The following is a 20,659-nucleotide window of genomic DNA, read 5'->3' on the forward strand; positions in this document are numbered from 1 at the left end:
AACATGGACTGCACTAATTGAATGCTTTTGAAAATACTATTATTTAATGTACTTTTCAACAAGTGGTAAATATATTTTGCTTGCTTTTGTACAGTGCCATTACAGGCTGTGAAGCTGCATTGGTACCTCTTTAAAACTGTTTCAGTCGATGAGTAGTTACTGCATGTTTCATCCATACCTTAAAGAGACATCCAGCAAAGACCGTGAAGCCAAGCTTGTGTAGATGTTTGGCAAGTGCATGACCAAATCCACTATCACAGCCTGTCACAAACACAGCTTTCCCTTTCACCTGCAGAGGGAGGCACAAGATATTAAGACTTTTACAAAATTTAACGAGGTATCAATGCAAATTTCACTTTGATAGGTTTTTTGAGAACCTTTGATAGGTTCTCAAAAAACCCATCAAAGATTAACAAAATGTTAATCAAACAAACAAACAATGTGAATCTCACATGCAATGATATCGGATGGAATGTCTAAGTTATAAAACGAGGAATTGTAAAAGAAATTGAAACAATTGTCACGTGAAACGTGAAAACTTTAACACAGCATTCAATTTTCAAATATATTTCAAGTCATGACTTTCATTTTAAAAAAAGGAAATTACTTGCATTAAATATTGTGTTGTGATTTTAATTGGCTACATTTGAGTTTTTAATGGATAAGACTATGAAACTTAATATATAGGTATACATATGTATACATATATATATGGACAAAAGTATTAGGCCACACCTCTTCATCATTAAATTCAGGTGTTTTCATCAATTCAGTCCCATTGCCACAGGTGTATAAAATCTGGATGAATGGGTACAGTTCCCATAGAGACACTCCAAAATTGTGTAGAAAGCCTTCCCAGAAGGGTGCAAACTGTTACAGCTGTGAAGGGGGGACCAACTCAATATGTCATGAAAGCTCCTCTAAGTTTAATGTGAAAGTGTCCCATACTTTTGTCCATGAAGGGTGTGTGTCTCTATGTATGTGTGTGTGTGTGTGTATATATATATATGCATATATGTGAGTGTTGTTGGCCATTTTTTTTTGGCATGCTAAATTATGAGGTTTTTGGCCTTTTTTGTCCATAATTCCCACTTGGTGTAACATAACGCGCCTCTACGAGCTATTCTGCATCGTTTCCAGCCATTTTTAGGAGGGGTCAAAATTTGACTTTTTTCGCCATACTATACTATTGCCTTGTTGGCCATTTTTTTGGACATGCTAAATTATGAGGTTTTTGGCCTTTTTTGTCCATAATTCCCACTTGGTGTAACATAACGCGCCTCTACGAGCTATTCTGCATCGTTTCCAGCCATTTTTAGGAGGGGTCAAAATTTGACTTTTTTCGCCATACTATACTATTGCCTTGTTGGCCATTTTTTTGGACATGCTAAATTATGAGGTTTTTGGCCTTTTTTGTCCATAATTCCCACTTGGTGTAACATAACGCGCCTCTACGAGCTATTCTGCATCGTTTCCAGCCATTTTTAGGAGGGGTCAAAATTTGACTTTTTTCGCCATACTATACTATTGCCTTGTTGGCCATTTTTTTGGACATGCTAAATTATGAGGTTTTTGGCCTTTTTTGTCCATAATTCCCACTTGGTGTAACATAACGCCTCTCACGAGCTATTCTGCATCGTTTCCAGCCATTTTTAGAGGGGTCAAAATTTGACTTTTTTCGCCATACTATACTATTGCCTTGTGGTCCATTTTTTGGACATGCTAAATTATGAGGTTTTTGGCCTTTTTTGTCCATAATTCCCACTTGGTGTAACATAACGCGCCTCTACGAGCTATTCTGCATCGTTTCCAGCCATTTTTAGGAGGGGTCAAAATTTGACTTTTTTCGCCATACTATACTATTGCCTTGTTGGCCATTTTTTTGGACATGCTAAATTATGAGGTTTTGGGCCTTTTTTGTCCATAATTCCCACTTGGTGTAACATAACGCGCCTCACGAGCTATTCTGCATCGTTTCCAGCCATTTTTAGGAGGGGTCAAAATTTGACTTTTTTCGCCATACTATACTATTGCCTTGTTGGCCATTTTTTTGGACATGCTAAATTATGAGGTTTTTGGCCTTTTTTGTCCATAATTCCCACTTGGTGTAACATAACGCGCCTCTCTGAGCTATTCTGCATCGTTTCCAGCCATTTTAGGAGGGGTCAAAATTTGACTTTTTTCGCCATACTATACTATTGCCTTGTTGGCCATTTTTTGGACATGCTAAATTATGAGGTTTTGGCCTTTTTGTCCATAATTCCCACTTGGTGTAACATAACGCCTCTTCACGAGCTATTCTGCATCGTTTCCAGCCATTTTAGGAGGGGTCAAAATTTGACTTTTTTCGCCATACTATACTATTGCCTTGTTGGCCATTTTCTTGGACATGCTAAATTATGAGGTTTTGCGCTTTTTTGTCCATAATTCCCACTTGGTGTAACATAAACGCGCCTCTACGAGCTATTCTGCATCGTTTCCAGCCATTTTAGGAGGGTCAAAATTTGACTTTTTAAGCCATACTATACTATTGCCTTGTTGGCCATTTTTTGGACATGCTAAATTATGAGGTTTTGGCCTTTTTTGTCCATAATTCCCACTTGGTGTAACATAACGCCTCTGAGCTATTCTGCATCGTTTCCAGCCATTTTTAGGAGGGGTCAAAATTTGACTTTTTTTCGCCATACTATACTATTGCCTTGTTGGCCATTTTTTGGACATGCTAAATTATGAGGTTTTTGGCCTTTTTTGTCCATAATTCCCACTTGGTGTAACATAACGCGCCTCTAAGAGCTATTCTGCATCGTTTCCAGCCATTTTAGGAGGGTCAAAATTTGACTTTTTTTCGCCATACTATACTATTGCCTTGTTGGCCATTTTTTGGACATGCTAAATTATGAGGTTTTTGGCCTTTTTGTCCATAATTCCCACTTGGTGTAACATAACGCCGCCTCTCTGAGCTATTCTGCATCGTTTCCAGCCATTTTAGGAGGGGTCAAAATTTGACTTTTTTCGCCATACTATACTATTGCCTTGTTGGCCATTTTTTGGACATGCTAAATTATGAGGTTTTTGGCCTTTTTGTCCATAATTCCCACTTGGTGTAACATAACGCCTCTCTGAGCTATTCTGCATCGTTTCCAGCCATTTTTAGGAGGGGTCAAAATTTGACTTTTTCGCCATACTATACTATTGCCTTGTTGGCCATTTTTTTGGACATGCTAAATTATGAGGTTTTTGGCCTTTTTGTCCATAATTCCCACTTGGTGTAACATAACGCGCCTCTCTGAGCTATTCTGCATCGTTTCCAGCCATTTTAGGAGGGGTCAAAATTTGACTTTTTTCGCCATACTATACTATTGCCTTGTTGGCCATTTTTTGGACATGCTAAATTATGAGGTTTTTGGCCTTTTTGTCCATAATTCCCACTTGGTGTAACATAACGGCGCCTCACGAGCTATTCTGCATCGTTTCCAGCCATTTTAGGAGGGGTCAAAATTTGACTTTTTTCGCCATACTATACTATTGCCTTGTTGGCCATTTTTTGGACATGCTAAATTATGAGGTTTTTGGCCTTTTTGTCCATAATTCCCACTTGGTGTAACATAACGGCGCCTCTCTGAGCTATTCTGCATCGCTTCCAGCCATTTTTAGGAGGGGTCAAAATTTGACTTTTTCGCCATACTATACTATTGCCTTGTTGGCCATTTTTTTGGACATGCTAAATTATGAGGTTTTTGGCCTTTTTTTTCCATAATTCCCACTTGGTGTAACATAACGCGCCTCTCTGAGCTATTCTGCATCGTTTCCAGCCATTTTAGGAGGGGTCAAAATTTGACTTTTTCGCCATACTATACTATTGCCTTGTTGGCCATTTTTTGGACATGCTAAATTATGAGGTTTTTGGCCTTTTTGTCCATAATTCCCACTTGGTGTAACATAACGCGCCTCTCGAGCTATTCTGCATCGTTTCCAGCCATTTTTAGGAGGGGTCAAAATTTGACTTTTTTCGCCATACTATACTATTGCCTTGTTGGCCATTTTTTGGACATGCTAAATTATGAGGTTTTGGGCCTTTTTTGTCCATAATTCCCACTTGGTGTAACATAACGCGCCTCTCTGAGCTATTCTGCATCGTTTCCAGCCATTTTAGGAGGGGTCAAAATTTGACTTTTTTCGCCATACTATACTATTGCCTTGTTGGCCATTTTTTGGACATGCTAAATTATGAGGTTTTGGCCTTTTTGTCCATAATTCCCACTTGGTGTAACATAACGCGCCTCTCGAGCTATTCTGCATCCTTTCCAGCCATTTTTAGGAGGGCTCAAAATTTGACTTTTTTCGCCATACTATACTATTGCCTTGTTGGCCAATTTTTTTGGACATGCTAAATTATGAGGTTTTTGGCCTTTTTTTGTCAATAATTCCAGCTTGGTGTAGCATAACGCCTTCACTGAGCTATTCTGCATCGTTTCCAGCCATTTTTAGGAGGGGTCAAAATTTGACTTTTTCGCCATACTATACTATTGCCTTGTTGGCCATTTTTTGGACATGCTAAATTATGAGGTTTGGGCCTTTTTGTCCATAATTCCCACTTGGTGTAACATAACGCTACTTCACTGAGCTATTCTGCATCGTTTCCAGCCATTTTAGGAGGGGTCAAAATTTGACTTTTTTCGCCATACTATACTATTGCCTTGTTGGCCATTTTTTGGACATGCTAAATTATGAGGTTTTTGGGCCTTTTTTGTCCATAATTCCCACTTGGTGTAACATAACGCGCCTCTGAGCTATTCTGCATCGTTTCCAGCCATTTTTAGGAGGGGTCAAAATTTGACTTTTTTCGCCATACTATACTATTGCCTTGTTGGCCATTTTTTGGACATGCTAAATTATGAGGTTTTGGCCTTTTTGTCCATAATTCCCACTTGGTGTAACATAACGCGCCTCTTCACGAGCTATTCTGCATCGTTTCCAGCCATTTTAGGAGGGGTCAAAATTTGACTTTTTTCGCCATACTATACTATTGCCTTGTTGGCCATTTTTTTGGACATGCTAAATTATGAGGTTTTTGGCCTTTTTTGTCCATAATTCCCACTTGGTGTAACATAACGCGCCTCTACGAGCTATTCTGCATCGTTTCCAGCCATTTTTAGGAGGGGTCAAAATTTGACTTTTTTCGCCATACTATACTATTGCCTTGTTGGCCATTTTTTTTTGGCATGCTAAATTATGAGGTTTTTGGCCTTTTTTGTCCATAATTCCCACTTGGTGTAACATAACGCGCCTCTGAGCTATTCTGCATCGTTTCCAGCCATTTTAGGAGGGGTCAAAATTTGACTTTTTTCGCCATACTATACTATTGCCTTGTTGGCCATTTTTTGGACATGCTAAATTATGAGGTTTTGGGCCTTTTGTCCATAATTCCCACTTGGTGTAACATAACGCGCCTCTCTGAGCTATTCTGCATCGTTTCCAGCCATTTTTAGGAGGGTCAAAATTTGACTTTTTTCGCCATACTATACTATTGCCTTGTTGGCCATTTTTTGGACATGCTAAATTATGAGGTTTTTGGCCTTTTTGTCCATAATTCCCACTTGGTGTAACATAACGCCTCTCTGAGCTATTCTGCATCGTTTCCAGCCATTTTAGGAGGGGTCAAAATTTGACTTTTTTCGCCATACTATACTATTGCCTTGTTGGCCATTTTTTTGGACATGCTAAATTATGAGGTTTTTGGCCTTTTTTGTCCATAATTCCCACTTGGTGTAACATAACGCGCCTCTACGAGCTATTCTGCATCGTTTCCAGCCATTTTTAGGAGGGGTCAAAATTTGACTTTTTTCGCCATACTATACTATTGCCTTGTTGGCCATTTTTTTGGACATGCTAAATTATGAGGTTTTGGGCCCTTATTGTCCATAATTCCCACTTGATGTAACATAACGCCGCCTCACTGAGCTATTCTGCATCAAGTTTCCAGCCATTTTTAGGAGGGGTCAAAATTTGACTTTTTCGCCATACTATACTATTGCCTTGTTGGCCATTTTTTGGACATGCTAAATTATGAGGTTTTGGGCCTTTTTGTCCATAATTCCCACTTGGTGTAACATAACGCGCCTCTGAGCTATTCTGCATCGTTTCCAGCCATTTTTAGGAGGGGTCAAAATTTGACTTTTTAGCCATACTATACTATTGCCTTGTTGGCCATTTTTTTGGACATGCTAAATTATGAGGTTTTGGGCCTTTTTGTCCATAATTCCCACTTGGTGTAACATAACGCGCCTCACTGAGCTATTCTGCATCGTTTCCAGCCATTTTTAGGAGGGGTCAAAAATTGACTTTTTTCGCCATACTATACTATTGCCTTGTTGGCCATTTTTTTGGACATGCTAAATTATGAGGTTTTGGGCCCTTTTTGTCCATAATTCCCACTTGGTGTAACATAACGGCGCCTCTCGAGCTATTCTGCATCGTTTCCAGCCATTTTTAGGAGGGGTCAAAATTTGACTTTTTTCGCCATACTATACTATTGCCTTGTTGGCCATTTTTTTGGACATGCTAAATTATGAGGTTTTTGGCCTTTTTTGTCCATAATTCCCACTTGGTGTAACATAACGCGCCTCTACGAGCTATTCTGCATCGTTTTCAGCCATTTTAGGAGGGTCAAAATTTGACTTTTTTAGCCATACTATACTATTGCCTTGTTGGCCATTTTTTGGACATGCTAAATTATGAGGTTTTGGCCTTTTTGTCCATAATTCCCACTTGGTGTAACATAACGGCGCCTCTCTGAGCTATTCTGCATCGTTTCCAGCCATTTTTAGGAGGGGTCAAAATTTGACTTTTTCGCCATACTATACTATTGCCTTGTTGGCCATTTTTTTTGGACATCTTAAATTATGAGGTTTTTGGCCTTTTTTGTCAATTATTTCCCCTTGGTGTACCTTAACGCGCCTCTCTGAGCTATTCTGCATCGTTTCCAGCCATTTTAGGAGGGTCAAAATTTGACTTTTTTTCGCCATACTATACTATTGCCTTGTTGGCCATTTTTTGGACATGCTAAATTATGAGGTTTTGGCCTTTTTGTCCATAATTCCCACTTGGTGTAACATAACGCCTCTCTGAGCTATTCTGCATCGTTTCCAGCCATTTTTAGGAGGGGTCAAAATTTGACTTTTTAGCCATACTATACTATTGCCTTGTTGGCCATTTTTTGGACATGCTAAATTATGAGGTTTTGGCCTTTTTGTCCATAATTCCCACTTGGTGTAACATAACGCCTCTCTGAGCTATTCTGCATCGTTTCCAGCCATTTTTAGGAGGGTCAAAATTTGACTTTTTTCGCCATACTATACTATTGCCTTGTTGGCCATTTTTTTGGACATGCTAAATTATGAGGTTTTTGGCCTTTTTGTCCATAATTCCCACTTGGTGTAACATAACGCGCCTCTCTGAGCTATTCTGCATCGTTTCCAGCCATTTTAGGAGGGGTCAAAATTTGACTTTTTTCGCCATACTATACTATTGCCTTGTTGGCCATTTTTTTGGACATGCTAAATTATGAGGTTTTGGCCTTTTTGTCCATAATTCCCACTTGGTGTAACATAACGCCGCCTCTACGAAAGCTATTCTGCATCGTTTCCAGCCATTTTAGGAGGGGTCAAAATTTGACTTTTTCGCCATACTATACTATTGCCTTGTTGGCCATTTTTTTGGACATGCTAAATTATGAGGTTTTGGCCTTTTTGTCCATAATTCCCACTTGGTGTAACATAACTTGGCGCCTCTCTGAGCTATTCTGCATCGTTTCCAGCCATTTTAGGAGGGGTCAAAATTTGACTTTTTTCGCCATACTATACTATTGCCTTGTTGGCCATTTTTTGGACATGCTAAATTATGAGGTTTTGGGCCTTTTTGTCCATAATTCCCACTTGGTGTAACATAACGCGCCTTCACGAGCTATTCTGCATCGTTTCCAGCCATTTTAGGAGGGTCAAAATTTGACTTTTTCGCCATACTATACTATTGCCTTGTTGGCCATTTTTTGGACATGCTAAATTATGAGGTTTTGGGCCTTTTTGTCCATAATTCCCACTTGGTGTAACATAACTTGGCGCCTCTCTGAGCTATTCTGCATCGTTTCCAGCCATTTTTAGGAGGGGTCAAAATTTGACTTTTTTCGCCATACTATACTATTGCCTTGTTGGCCATTTTTTGGACATGCTAAATTATGAGGTTTTGGCCTTTTTTGTCCATAATTCCCACTTGGTGTAACATAACGGCGCCTCACGAGCTATTCTGCATCGTTTCCAGCCATTTTTAGGAGGGGTCAAAATTTGACTTTTTTCGCCATACTATACTATTGCCTTGTTGGCCATTTTTTGGACATGCTAAATTATGAGGTTTTGGCCTTTTTGTCCATAATTCCCACTTGGTGTAACATAACGCGCCTCTCTGAGCTATTCTGCATCGTTTCCAGCCATTTTTAGGAGGGTCAAAATTTGACTTTTTTCGCCATACTATACTATTGCCTTGTTGGCCATTTTTTGGACATGCTAAATTATGAGGTTTTGGGCCTTTTTGTCCATAATTCCCACTTGGTGTAACATAACGCTACTTCACGAGCTATTCTGCATCGTTTCCAGCCATTTTAGGAGGGGTCAAAATTTGACTTTTTCGCCATACTATACTCTTGCGTTGTTGGCCATTTTTTGGACATGCTAAATTATGAGGTTTTTGGCCTTTTTGTCCATAATTCCCACTTGGTGTAACATAACGCGCCTCTACGAGCTATTCTGCATCGTTTCCAGCCATTGTGAGGAGGGGGCAAAATGTGACTATTTTGGCCATACTATACTATTGCCTTGTTGGCCATTTTTTGGACATGCTAAATTATGAGGTTTTGGGCCTTTTTTGTCCATAATTCCCACTTGGTGTAACATAACGCCTCTCTGAGCTATTCTGCATCGTTTCCAGCCATTTTTAGGAGGGGTCAAAATTTGACTTTTTTCGCCATACTATACTATTGCCTTGTTGGCCATTTTTGGACATGCTAAATTATGAGGTTTTGGGCCTTTTTGTCCATAATTCCCACTTGGTGTAACATAACGCTACTTCACTGAGCTATTCTGCATCGTTTCCAGCCATTTTAGGAGGGGTCAAAATTTGACTTTTTTCGCCATACTATACTATTGCCTTGTTGGCCATTTTTTGGACATGCTAAATTATGAGGTTTTGGGCCTTTTTGTCCATAATTCCCACTTGGTGTAACATAACGCGCCTCTCTGAGCTATTCTGCATCGCTTTCCAGCCATTTTTAGGAGGGGTCAAAATTTGACTTTTTAGCCATACTATACTATTGCCTTGTTGGCCATTTTTTTGGACATGCTAAATTATGAGGTTTTGGGCCTTTTTTGTCCATAATTCCCACTTGGTGTAACATAACGCGCCTCTACGAGCTATTCTGCATCGTTTCCAGCCATTTTAGGGGGGGTCAAAATTTGACTTTTTTCGCCATACTATACTATTGCCTTGTTGGCCATTTTTTGGACATGCTAAATTATGAGGTTTTTGGCCTTTTTTGTCCATAATTCCCACTTGGTGTAACATAACGAGCCTCCAGGAGCTATTCTGCATCGTTTCCAGCCATTTTTAGGAGGGGTCAAAATTTGACTTTTTTCGCCATACTATACTATTGCCTTGTTGGCCATTTTTTTGGACATGCTAAATTATGAGGTTTTTGGGCCTTTTTGTCCATAATTCCCACTTGGTGTAACATAACGCGCCTCTCTGAGCTATTCTGCATCGTTTCCAGCCATTTTAGGAGGGGTCAAAATTTGACTTTTTTCGCCATACTATACTATTGCCTTGTTGGCCATTTTTTGGACATGCTAAATTATGAGGTTTTGGGCCTTTTTGTCCATAATTCCCACTTGGTGTAACATAACGCGCCTCTCTGAGCTATTCTGCATCGTTTCCAGCCTTTTTTAGGAGGGGTCAAAATTTGACTTTTTTCGCCATACTATACTATTGCCTTGTTGGCCATTTTTTTGGACATGCTAAATTATGAGGTTTTGGGCCTTTTTGTCCATAATTCCCACTTGGTGTAACATAACGGCGCCTCTACGAGCTATTCTGCATCGTTTCCAGCCATTTTTAGGAGGGGTCAAAATTTGACTTTTTTCGCCATACTATACTATTGCCTTGTTGGCCATTTTTTTGGACATGCTAAATTATGAGGTTTTGGGCCTTTTGTCCATAATTCCCACTTGGTGTAACATAACGCCTTCTCTGAGCTATTCTGCATCGTTTCCAGCCATTTTAGGAGGGGTCAAAATTTGACTTTTTTCGCCATACTATACTATTGCCTTGTTGGCCATTTTTTGGACATGCTAAATTATGAGGTTTTGGCCTTTTTTGTCCATAATTCCCACTTGGTGTAACATAACGCGCCTCTGAGCTATTCTGCATCGTTTCCAGCCATTTTTAGGAGGGGTCAAAATTTGACTTTTTTCGCCATACTATACTATTGCCTTGTTGGCCATTTTTTGGACATGCTAAATTATGAGGTTTTTGGCCTTTTTGTCCATAATTCCCACTTGGTGTAACATAACGCCTCTCTGAGCTATTCTGCATCGTTTCCAGCCATTTTAGGAGGGGTCAAAATTTGACTTTTTTCGCCATACTATACTATTGCCTTGTTGGCCATTTTTTGGACATGCTAAATTATGAGGTTTTGGCCTTTTTGTCCATAATTCCCACTTGGTGTAACATAACGGCGCCTCTCTGAGCTATTCTGCATCGTTTCCAGCCATTTTAGGAGGGGTCAAAATTTGACTTTTTTCGCCATACTATACTCTTGCCTTGTTGGCCATTTTTTTGGACATGCTAAATTATGAGGTTTTGGGCCTTTTTTTCCATAATTCCCACTTGGTGTAACATAACGCGCCTCTACGAGCTATTCTGCATCGTTTCCCGCCATTTTTAGGAGGGGTCCACATTTGCCTTTTTTGCCATACTATACTATTGCCTTGTTGGCCATTTTTTTGGACATGCTAAATTATGAGGTTTTTGGCCTTTTTGTCCATAATTCCCACTTGGTGTAACATAACGCGCCTCTCTGAGCTATTCTGCATCGTTTCCAGCCATTTTAGGAGGGTCAAAATTTGACTTTTTTCGCCATACTATACTATTGCCTTGTTGGCCATTTTTTGGACATGCTAAATTATGAGGTTTTTGGCCTTTTTTGTCCATAATTCCCACTTGGTGTAACATAACGCCTCTGAGCTATTCTGCATCGTTTCCAGCCATTTTTAGGAGGGGTCAAAATTTGACTTTTTAGCCATACTATACTATTGCCTTGTTGGCCATTTTTTGGACATGCTAAATTATGAGGTTTTGGCCTTTTTTGTCCATAATTCCCACTTGGTGTAACATAACGCCTCTCTGAGCTATTCTGCATCGTTTCCAGCCATTTTTAGGAGGGGTCAAAATTTGACTTTTTTCGCCATACTATACTATTGCCTTGTTGGCCATTTTTTTGGACATGCTAAATTGTGAGGTTTTTGGCCTTTTTTGTCCATAATTCCCACTTGGTGTAACATAACGCCTCTTCACGAGCTATTCTGCATCGTTTCCAGCCATTTTTAGGAGGGGTCAAAATTTGACTTTTTTCGCCATACTATACTATTGCCTTGTTGGCCATTTTTTGGACATGCTAAATTATGAGGTTTTGGGCCTTTTTGTCCATAATTCCCACTTGGTGTAACATAACGCCTCTCTGAGCTATTCTGCATCGTTTCCAGCCATTTTTAGGAGGGGTCAAAATTTGACTTTTTCGCCATACTATACTATTGCCTTGTTGGCCATTTTTGGACATGCTAAATTATGAGGTTTTGGGCCTTTTTGTCCATAATTCCCACTTGGTGTAACATAACAGCGCCTCTCTGAGCTATTCTGCATCGTTTCCAGCCATTTTTAGGAGGGGTCAAAATTTGACTTTTTTCGCCATACTATACTATTGCCTTGTTGGCCATTTTTTGGACATGCTAAATTATGAGGTTTTGGGCCTTTTTGTCCATAATTCCCACTTGGTGTAACATAACGCCTCTCTGAGCTATTCTGCATCGTTTCCAGCCATTTTTAGGAGGGGTCAAAATTTGACTTTTTCGCCATACTATACTATTGCCTTGTTGGCCATTTTTTGGACATGCTAAATTATGAGGTTTTGGCCTTTTTTGTCCATAATTCCCACTTGGTGTAACATAACGCCTCTCTGAGCTATTCTGCATCGTTTCCAGCCATTTTTAGGAGGGGTCAAAATTTGACTTTTTCGCCATACTATACTATTGCCTTGTTGGCCATTTTTTTGGACATGCTAAATTATGAGGTTTTGGCCTTTTTGTCCATAATTCCCACTTGGTGTAACATAACGCGCCTCTCTGAGCTATTCTGCATCGTTTCCAGCCATTTTAGGAGGGGTCAAAATTTGACTTTTTCGCCATACTATACTATTGCCTTGTTGGCCATTTTTTTGGACATGCTAAATTATGAGGTTTTGGCCTTTTTGTCCATAATTCCCACTTGGTGTAACATAACGCGCCTCGAGCTATTCTGCATCGCTTCCAGCCATTTTTAGGAGGGGTCAAAATTTGACTTTTTTCGCCATACTATACTATTGCCTTGTTGGCCATTTTTTGGACATGCTAAATTATGAGGTTTTGGCCTTTTTTGTCCATAATTCCCACTTGGTGTAACATAACGCGCCTCTCGAGCTATTCTGCATCGTTTCCAGCCATTTTAGGAGGGGTCAAAATTTGACTTTTTAGCCATACTATACTATTGCCTTGTTGGCCATTTTTTGGACATGCTAAATTATGAGGTTTTGGGCCTTTTTGTCCATAATTCCCACTTGGTGTAACATAACGGCGCCTCTGAGCTATTCTGCATCGTTTCCAGCCATTTTTAGGAGGGGTCAAAATTTGACTTTTTCGCCATACTATACTATTGCCTTGTTGGCCATTTTTTGGACATGCTAAATTATGAGGTTTTTGGCCTTTTTTGTCCATAATTCCCACTTGGTGTAACATATAACGCCTCACGAGCTATTCTGCATCGTTTCCAGCCATTTTAGGAGGGGTCAAAATTTGACTTTTTTCGCCATACTATACTATTGCCTTGTTGGCCATTTTTTGGACATGCTAAATTATGAGGTTTTGGGCCTTTTTGTCCATAATTCCCACTTGGTGTAACATAACGCGCCTCACGAGCTATTCTGCATCGTTTCCAGCCATTTTAGGAGGGTCAAAATTTGACTTTTTTCGCCATACTATACTATTGCCTTGTTGGCCATTTTTTGGACATGCTAAATTATGAGGTTTTGGCCTTTTTTGTCCATAATTCCCACTTGGTGTAACATAACGCCTCTCACGAGCTATTCTGCATCGTTTCCAGCCATTTTAGGAGGGGTCAAAATTTGACTTTTTCGCCATACTATACTATTGCCTTGTTGGCCATTTTTTGGACATGCTAAATTATGAGGTTTTGGCCTTTTGTCCATAATTCCCACTTGGTGTAACATAACGGCGCCTCACGAGCTATTCTGCATCGTTTCCAGCCATTTTTAGGAGGGGTCAAAATTTGACTTTTTTCGCCATACTATACTATTGCCTTGTTGGCCATTTTTTGGACATGCTAAATTATGAGGTTTTGGCCTTTTTGTCCATAATTCCCACTTGGTGTAACATAACGCCTCTCTGAGCTATTCTGCATCGTTTCCAGCCATTTTAGGAGGGGTCAAAATTTGACTTTTTCGCCATACTATACTATTGCCTTGTTGGCCATTTTTTGGACATGCTAAATTATGAGGTTTTGGCCTTTTTGTCCATAATTCCCACTTGGTGTAACATAACGCCTCTCTGAGCTATTCTGCATCGTTTCCAGCCATTTTAGGAGGGTCAAAATTTGACTTTTTTCGCCATACTATACTATTGCCTTGTTGGCCATTTTTTGGACATGCTAAATTATGAGGTTTTGGGCCTTTTTGTCCATAATTCCCACTTGGTGTAACATAACGCGCCTCTTCACGAGCTATTCTGCATCGTTTCCAGCCATTTTTAGGAGGGTCAAAATTTGACTTTTTCGCCATACTATACTATTGCCTTGTTGGCCATTTTTTGGACATGCTAAATTATGAGGTTTTGGCCTTTTTGTCCATAATTCCCACTTGGTGTAACATAACGCGCCTCTCTGAGCTATTCTGCATCGTTTCCAGCCATTTTAGGAGGGGTCAAAATTTGACTTTTTCGCCATACTATACTATTGCCTTGTTGGCCATTTTTTGGACATGCTAAATTATGAGGTTTTGGGCCTTTTTTGTCCATAATTCCCACTTGGTGTAACATAACGCGCCTCTACGAGCTATTCTGCATCGTTTCCAGCCATTTTTAGGAGGGGTCAAAATTTGACTTTTTTCGCCATACTATACTATTGCCTTGTTGGCCATTTTTTGGACATGCTAAATTATGAGGTTTTTGGCCTTTTTGTCCATAATTCCCACTTGGTGTAACATAACTTGGCGCCTCTCGAGCTATTCTGCATCGTTTCCAGCCATTTTTAGGAGGGGTCAAAATTTGACTTTTTTTCGCCATACTATACTATTGCCTTGTTGGCCATTTTTTGGACATGCTAAATTATGAGGTTTTGGCCTTTTTTGTCCATAATTCCCACTTGGTGTAACATAACTTGGCGCCTCACGAGCTATTCTGCATCGTTTCCAGCCATTTTTAGGAGGGTCAAAATTTGACTTTTTTCGCCATACTATACTATTGCCTTGTTGGCCATTTTTTGGACATGCTAAATTATGAGGTTTTGGGCCTTTTTGTCCATAATTCCCACTTGGTGTAACATAACGCCTCTCTGAGCTATTCTGCATCGTTTCCAGCCATTTTAGGAGGGGTCAAAATTTGACTTTTTTCGCCATACTATACTATTGCCTTGTTGGCCATTTTTTTGGACATGCTAAATTATGAGGTTTTGGGCCTTTTTTGTCCATAATTCCCACTTGGTGTAACATAACGCCTCTCTGAGCTATTCTGCATCGTTTCCAGCCATTTTAGGAGGGGTCAAAATTTGACTTTTTTCGCCATACTATACTATTGCCTTGTTGGCCATTTTTTGGACATGCTAAATTATGAGGTTTTGGGCCTTTTTGTCCATAATTCCCACTTGGTGTAACATAACGCGCCTCTGAGCTATTCTGCATCGTTTCCAGCCATTTTTAGGAGGGTCAAAATTTGACTTTTTTCGCCATACTATACTATTGCCTTGTTGGCCATTTTTTTGGACATGCTAAATTATGAGGTTTTGGGCCTTTTTGTCCATAATTCCCACTTGGTGTAACATAACGCGCCTCTCTGAGCTATTCTGCATCGTTTCCAGCCATTTTAGGAGGGGTCAAAATTTGACTTTTTTCGCCATACTATACTATTGCCTTGTTGGCCATTTTTTTGGACATGCTAAATTATGAGGTTTTGGGCCTTTTTGTCCATAATTCCCACTTGGTGTAACATAACGCCTCTACGAGCTATTCTGCATCCTTTCCAGCCATTTTTAGGAGGGGTCAAAATTTGACTTTTTTCGCCATACTATACTATTGCCTTGTTGGCCATTTTTTTTGGACATGCTAAATTATGAGGTTTTTGGCCTTTTTTGTCCATAATTCCCACTTGGTGTAACATAACGCGCCTCTACGAGCTATTCTGCATCGTTTCCAGCCATTTTAGGAGGGGTCAAAATTTGACTTTTTAGCCATACTATACTATTGCCTTGTTGGCCATTTTTTGGACATGCTAAATTATGAGGTTTTGGGCCTTTTTGTCCATAATTCCCACTTGGTGTAACATAACGCCTCTCTGAGCTATTCTGCATCGTTTCCAGCCATTTTAGGAGGGGTCAAAATTTGACTTTTTTCGCCATACTATACTATTGCCTTGTTGGCCATTTTTTGGACATGCTAAATTATGAGGTTTTGGCCTTTTTTGTCCATAATTCCCACTTGGTGTAACATAACGCCGCCTCTCGAGCTATTCTGCATCGCTTCCAGCCATTTTAGGAGGGGTCAAAATTTGACTTTTTTCGCCATACTATACTATTGCCTTGTTGGCCATTTTTTGGACATGCTAAATTATGAGGTTTTGGCCTTTTTGTCCATAATTCCCACTTGGTGTAACATAACGGCGCCTCTCTGAGCTATTCTGCATCGTTTCCAGCCATTTTTAGGAGGGGTCAAAATTTGACTTTTTTCGCCATACTATACTATTGCCTTGTTGGCCATTTTTTGGACATGCTAAATTATGAGGTTTTGGCCTTTTTGTCCATAATTCCCACTTGGTGTAACATAACGCCTCTCTGAGCTATTCTGCATCGTTTCCAGCCATTTTAGGAGGGGTCAAAATTTGACTTTTTTCGCCATACTATACTATTGCCTTGTTGGCCATTTTTTGGACATGCTAAATTATGAGGTTTTGGCCTTTTTTGTCCATAATTCCCACTTGGTGTAACATAACGCGCCTCTCTGAGCTATTCTGCATCGTTTCCAGCCATTTTAGGAGGGGTCAAAATTTGACTTTTTTCGCCATACTATACTATTGCCTTGTTGGCCATTTTTTGGACATGCTAAATTATGAGGTTTTTGGCCTTTTTGTCCATAATTCCCACTTGGTGTAACATAAGCGCCTCACGAGCTATTCTGCATCGTTTCCAGCCATTTTAGGAGGGTCAAAATTTGACTTTTTTCGCCATACTATACTATTGCCTTGTTGGCCATTTTTTGGACATGCTAAATTATGAGGTTTTGGCCTTTTTGTCCATAATTCCCACTTGGTGTAACATAACGCGCCTCTCTGAGCTATTCTGCATCGTTTCCAGCCATTTTTAGGAGGGGTCAAAATTTGACTTTTTTCGCCATACTATACTATTGCCTTGTTGGCCATTTTTTTGGACATGCTAAATTATGAGGTTTTTGGCCTTTTTTGTCCATAATTCCCACTTGGTGTAACATAACGCCTCTCTGAGCTATTCTGCATCGTTTCCAGCCATTTTAGGAGGGGTCAAAATTTGACTTTTTCGCCATACTATACTATTGCCTTGTTGGCCATTTTTTTGGACATGCTAAATTATGAGGTTTTGGCCTTTTTTGTCCATAATTCCCACTTGGTGTAACATAACGCGCCTCTGAGCTATTCTGCATCGTTTCCAGCCATTTTTAGGAGGGGTCAAAATTTGACTTTTTCGCCATACTATACTATTGCCTTGTTGGCCATTTTTTGGACATGCTAAATTATGAGGTTTTGGGCCTTTTTTGTCCATAATTCCCACTTGGTGTAACATAACGCCTCTCACGAGCTATTCTGCATCGTTTCCAGCCATTTTTAGGAGGGTCAAAATTTGACTTTTTTCGCCATACTATACTATTGCCTTGTTGGCCATTTTTTGGACATGCTAAATTATGAGGTTTTGGGCCTTTTTGTCCATAATTCCCACTTGGTGTAACATAACGCGCCTCTCTGAGCTATTCTGCATCGTTTCCAGCCATTTTAGGAGGGGTCAAAATTTGACTTTTTTTCGCCATACTATACTATTGCCTTGTTGGCCATTTTTTGGACATGCTAAATTATGAGGTTTTGGCCTTTTTGTCCATAATTCCCACTTGGTGTAACATAACGCGCCTCACGAGCTATTCTGCATCGTTTCCAGCCATTTTAGGAGGGGTCAAAATTTGACTTTTTTCGCCATACTATACTATTGCCTTGTTGGCCATTTTTTGGACATGCTAAATTATGAGGTTTTGGGCCTTTTTTGTCCATAATTCCCACTTGGTGTAACATAACGCCTCTCTGAGCTATTCTGCATCGTTTCCAGCCATTTTTAGGAGGGGTCAAAATTTGACTTTTTTCGCCATACTATACTATTGCCTTGTTGGCCATTTTTTGGACATGCTAAATTATGAGGTTTTGGCCTTTTTGTCCATAATTCCCACTTGGTGTAACATAACGCGCCTCTCTGAGCTATTCTGCATCGTTTCCAGCCATTTTTAGGAGGGTCAAAATTTGACTTTTTCGCCATACTATACTATTGCCTTGTTGGCCATTTTTTGGACATGCTAAATTATGAGGTTTTTGGCCTTTTTGTCCATAATTCCCACTTGGTGTAACATAACGCCTTCTCTGAGCTATTCTGCATCGTTTCCAGCCATTTTAGGAGGGTCAAAATTTGACTTTTTTCGCCATACTATACTATTGCCTTGTTGGCCATTTTTTGGACATGCTAAATTATGAGGTTTTTGGCCTTTTTGTCCATAATTCCCACTTGGTGTAACATAACGCCTTCACGAGCTATTCTGCATCGTTTCCAGCCATTTTTAGGAGGGTCAAAATTTGACTTTTTTCGCCATACTATACTATTGCCTTGTTGGCCATTTTTTGGACATGCTAAATTATGAGGTTTTGGCCTTTTTGTCCATAATTCCCACTTGGTGTAACATAACGCGCCTCACTGAGCTATTCTGCATCGTTTCCAGCCATTTTAGGAGGGTCAAAATTTGACTTTTTTCGCCATACTATACTATTGCCTTGTTGGCCATTTTTTTGGACATGCTAAATTATGAGGTTTTTGGCCTTTTTGTCCATAATTCCCACTTGGTGTAACATAACGCGCCTCACGAGCTATTCTGCATCGTTTCCAGCCATTTTAGGAGGGTCAAAATTTGACTTTTTCGCCATACTATACTATTGCCTTGTTGGCCATTTTTTGGACATGCTAAATTATGAGGTTTTTGGCCTTTTTGTCCATAATTCCCACTTGGTGTAACATAACTTGGCGCCTCTCGAGCTATTCTGCATCGTTTCCAGCCATTTTAGGAGGGGTCAAAATTTGACTTTTTTCGCCATACTATACTATTGCCTTGTTGGCCATTTTTTTGAAATTCTAAATTATGAGGGTTTTGGCCTTTTTTGTCCATAATTTCCACTTGGTGTAACATAACAGCGCCTCTACGAGCTATTCTGCATCGTTTCCAGCCATTTTAGGAGGGGTCAAAATTTGACTTTTTTCGCCATACTATACTATTGCCTTGTTGGCCATTTTTTTGGACATGCTAAATTATGAGGTTTTGGCCTTTTTGTCCATAATTCCCACTTGGTGTAACATAACGCCTCTCTGAGCTATTCTGCATCGTTTCCAGCCATTTTTAGGAGGGGTCAAAATTTGACTTTTTTTCGCCATACTATACTATTGCCTTGTTGGCCATTTTTTGGACATGCTAAATTATGAGGTTTTGGCCTTTTTGTCCATAATTCCCACTTGGTGTAACATAACGCCTCTCTGAGCTATTCTGCATCGTTTCCAGCCATTTTAGGAGGGGTCAAAATTTGACTTTTTCGCCATACTATACTATTGCCTTGTTGGCCATTTTTTGGACATGCTAAATTATGAGGTTTTGGCCTTTTTGTCCATAATTCCCACTTGGTGTAACATAACGCGCCTCTACGAGCTATTCTGCATCGTTTCCAGCCATTTTTAGGAGGGGTCAAAATTTGACTTTTTTCGCCATACTATACTATTGCCTTGTTGGCCATTTTTTGGACATGCTAAATTATGAGGTTTTGGCCTTTTTTGTCCATAATTCCCACTTGGTGTAACATAACGGCGCCTCTCTGAGCTATTCTGCATCGTTTCCAGCCATTTTTAGGAGGTCAAAATTTGACTTTTTTCGCCATACTATACTATTGCCTTGTTGGCCATTTTTTGGACATGCTAAATTATGAGGTTTTGGCCTTTTTGTCCATAATTCCCACTTGGTGTAACATAACGCCTCTCTGAGCTATTCTGCATCGTTTCCAGCCATTTTAGGAGGGGTCAAAATTTGACTTTTTTCGCCATACTATACTATTGCCTTGTTGGCCATTTTTTGGACATGCTAAATTATGAGGTTTTGGCCTTTTTGTCCATAATTCCCACTTGGTGTAACATAACGCCTCTTCACGAGCTATTCTGCATCGTTTCCAGCCATTTTAGGAGGGGTCAAAATTTGACTTTTTTCGCCATACTATACTATTGCCTTGTTGGCCATTTTTTGGACATGCTAAATTATGAGGTTTTGGCCTTTTTTGTCCATAATTCCCACTTGGTGTAACATAACTTGGCGCCTCTCTGAGCTATTCTGCATCGTTTCCAGCCATTTTTAGGAGGGGTCAAAATTTGACTTTTTTCGCCATACTATACTATTGCCTTGTTGGCCATTTTTTGGACATGCTAAATTATGAGGTTTTTGGCCTTTTTGTCCATAATTCCCACTTGGTGTAACATAACGCCTCTCTGAGCTATTCTGCATCGTTTCCAGCCATTTTAGGAGGGGTCAAAATTTGACTTTTTTCGCCATACTATACTATTGCCTTGTTGGCCATTTTTTGGACATGCTAAATTATGAGGTTTTGGGCCTTTTTGTCCATAATTCCCACTTGGTGTAACATAACGCTACTTCACGAGCTATTCTGCATCGTTTCCAGCCATTTTTAGGAGGGGTCAAAATTTGACTTTTTCGCCATACTATACTATTGCCTTGTTGGCCATTTTTTTGGACATGCTAAATTATGAGGTT

General features: G+C 39.8%; 1 protein-coding gene across 1 annotated transcript in view; it reads right to left on the reverse strand.

Annotated features, from left to right (window-relative positions):
- Window positions 1-20,659, reverse strand: part of bdh1 (3-hydroxybutyrate dehydrogenase 1) — a 58,866-nt gene that overhangs the window by 13,098 nt on the left and 25,109 nt on the right. The window contains exon 2 of the mRNA XM_088072331.1: window positions 179-289. Within this exon, the coding sequence (XP_087928457.1) occupies window positions 179-289 (111 nt within the window). The remainder of the gene's footprint in view (window positions 1-178; window positions 290-20,659) is intronic.

This window comes from Plectropomus leopardus, chromosome 21 (genome assembly GCF_026936395.1).
Source record: "Plectropomus leopardus strain MGB_pleo_1.0 chromosome 21, ASM2693639v1, whole genome shotgun sequence".
In the NCBI taxonomy this organism is placed as follows: Eukaryota; Metazoa; Chordata; class Actinopteri; order Perciformes; family Serranidae; genus Plectropomus; species Plectropomus leopardus.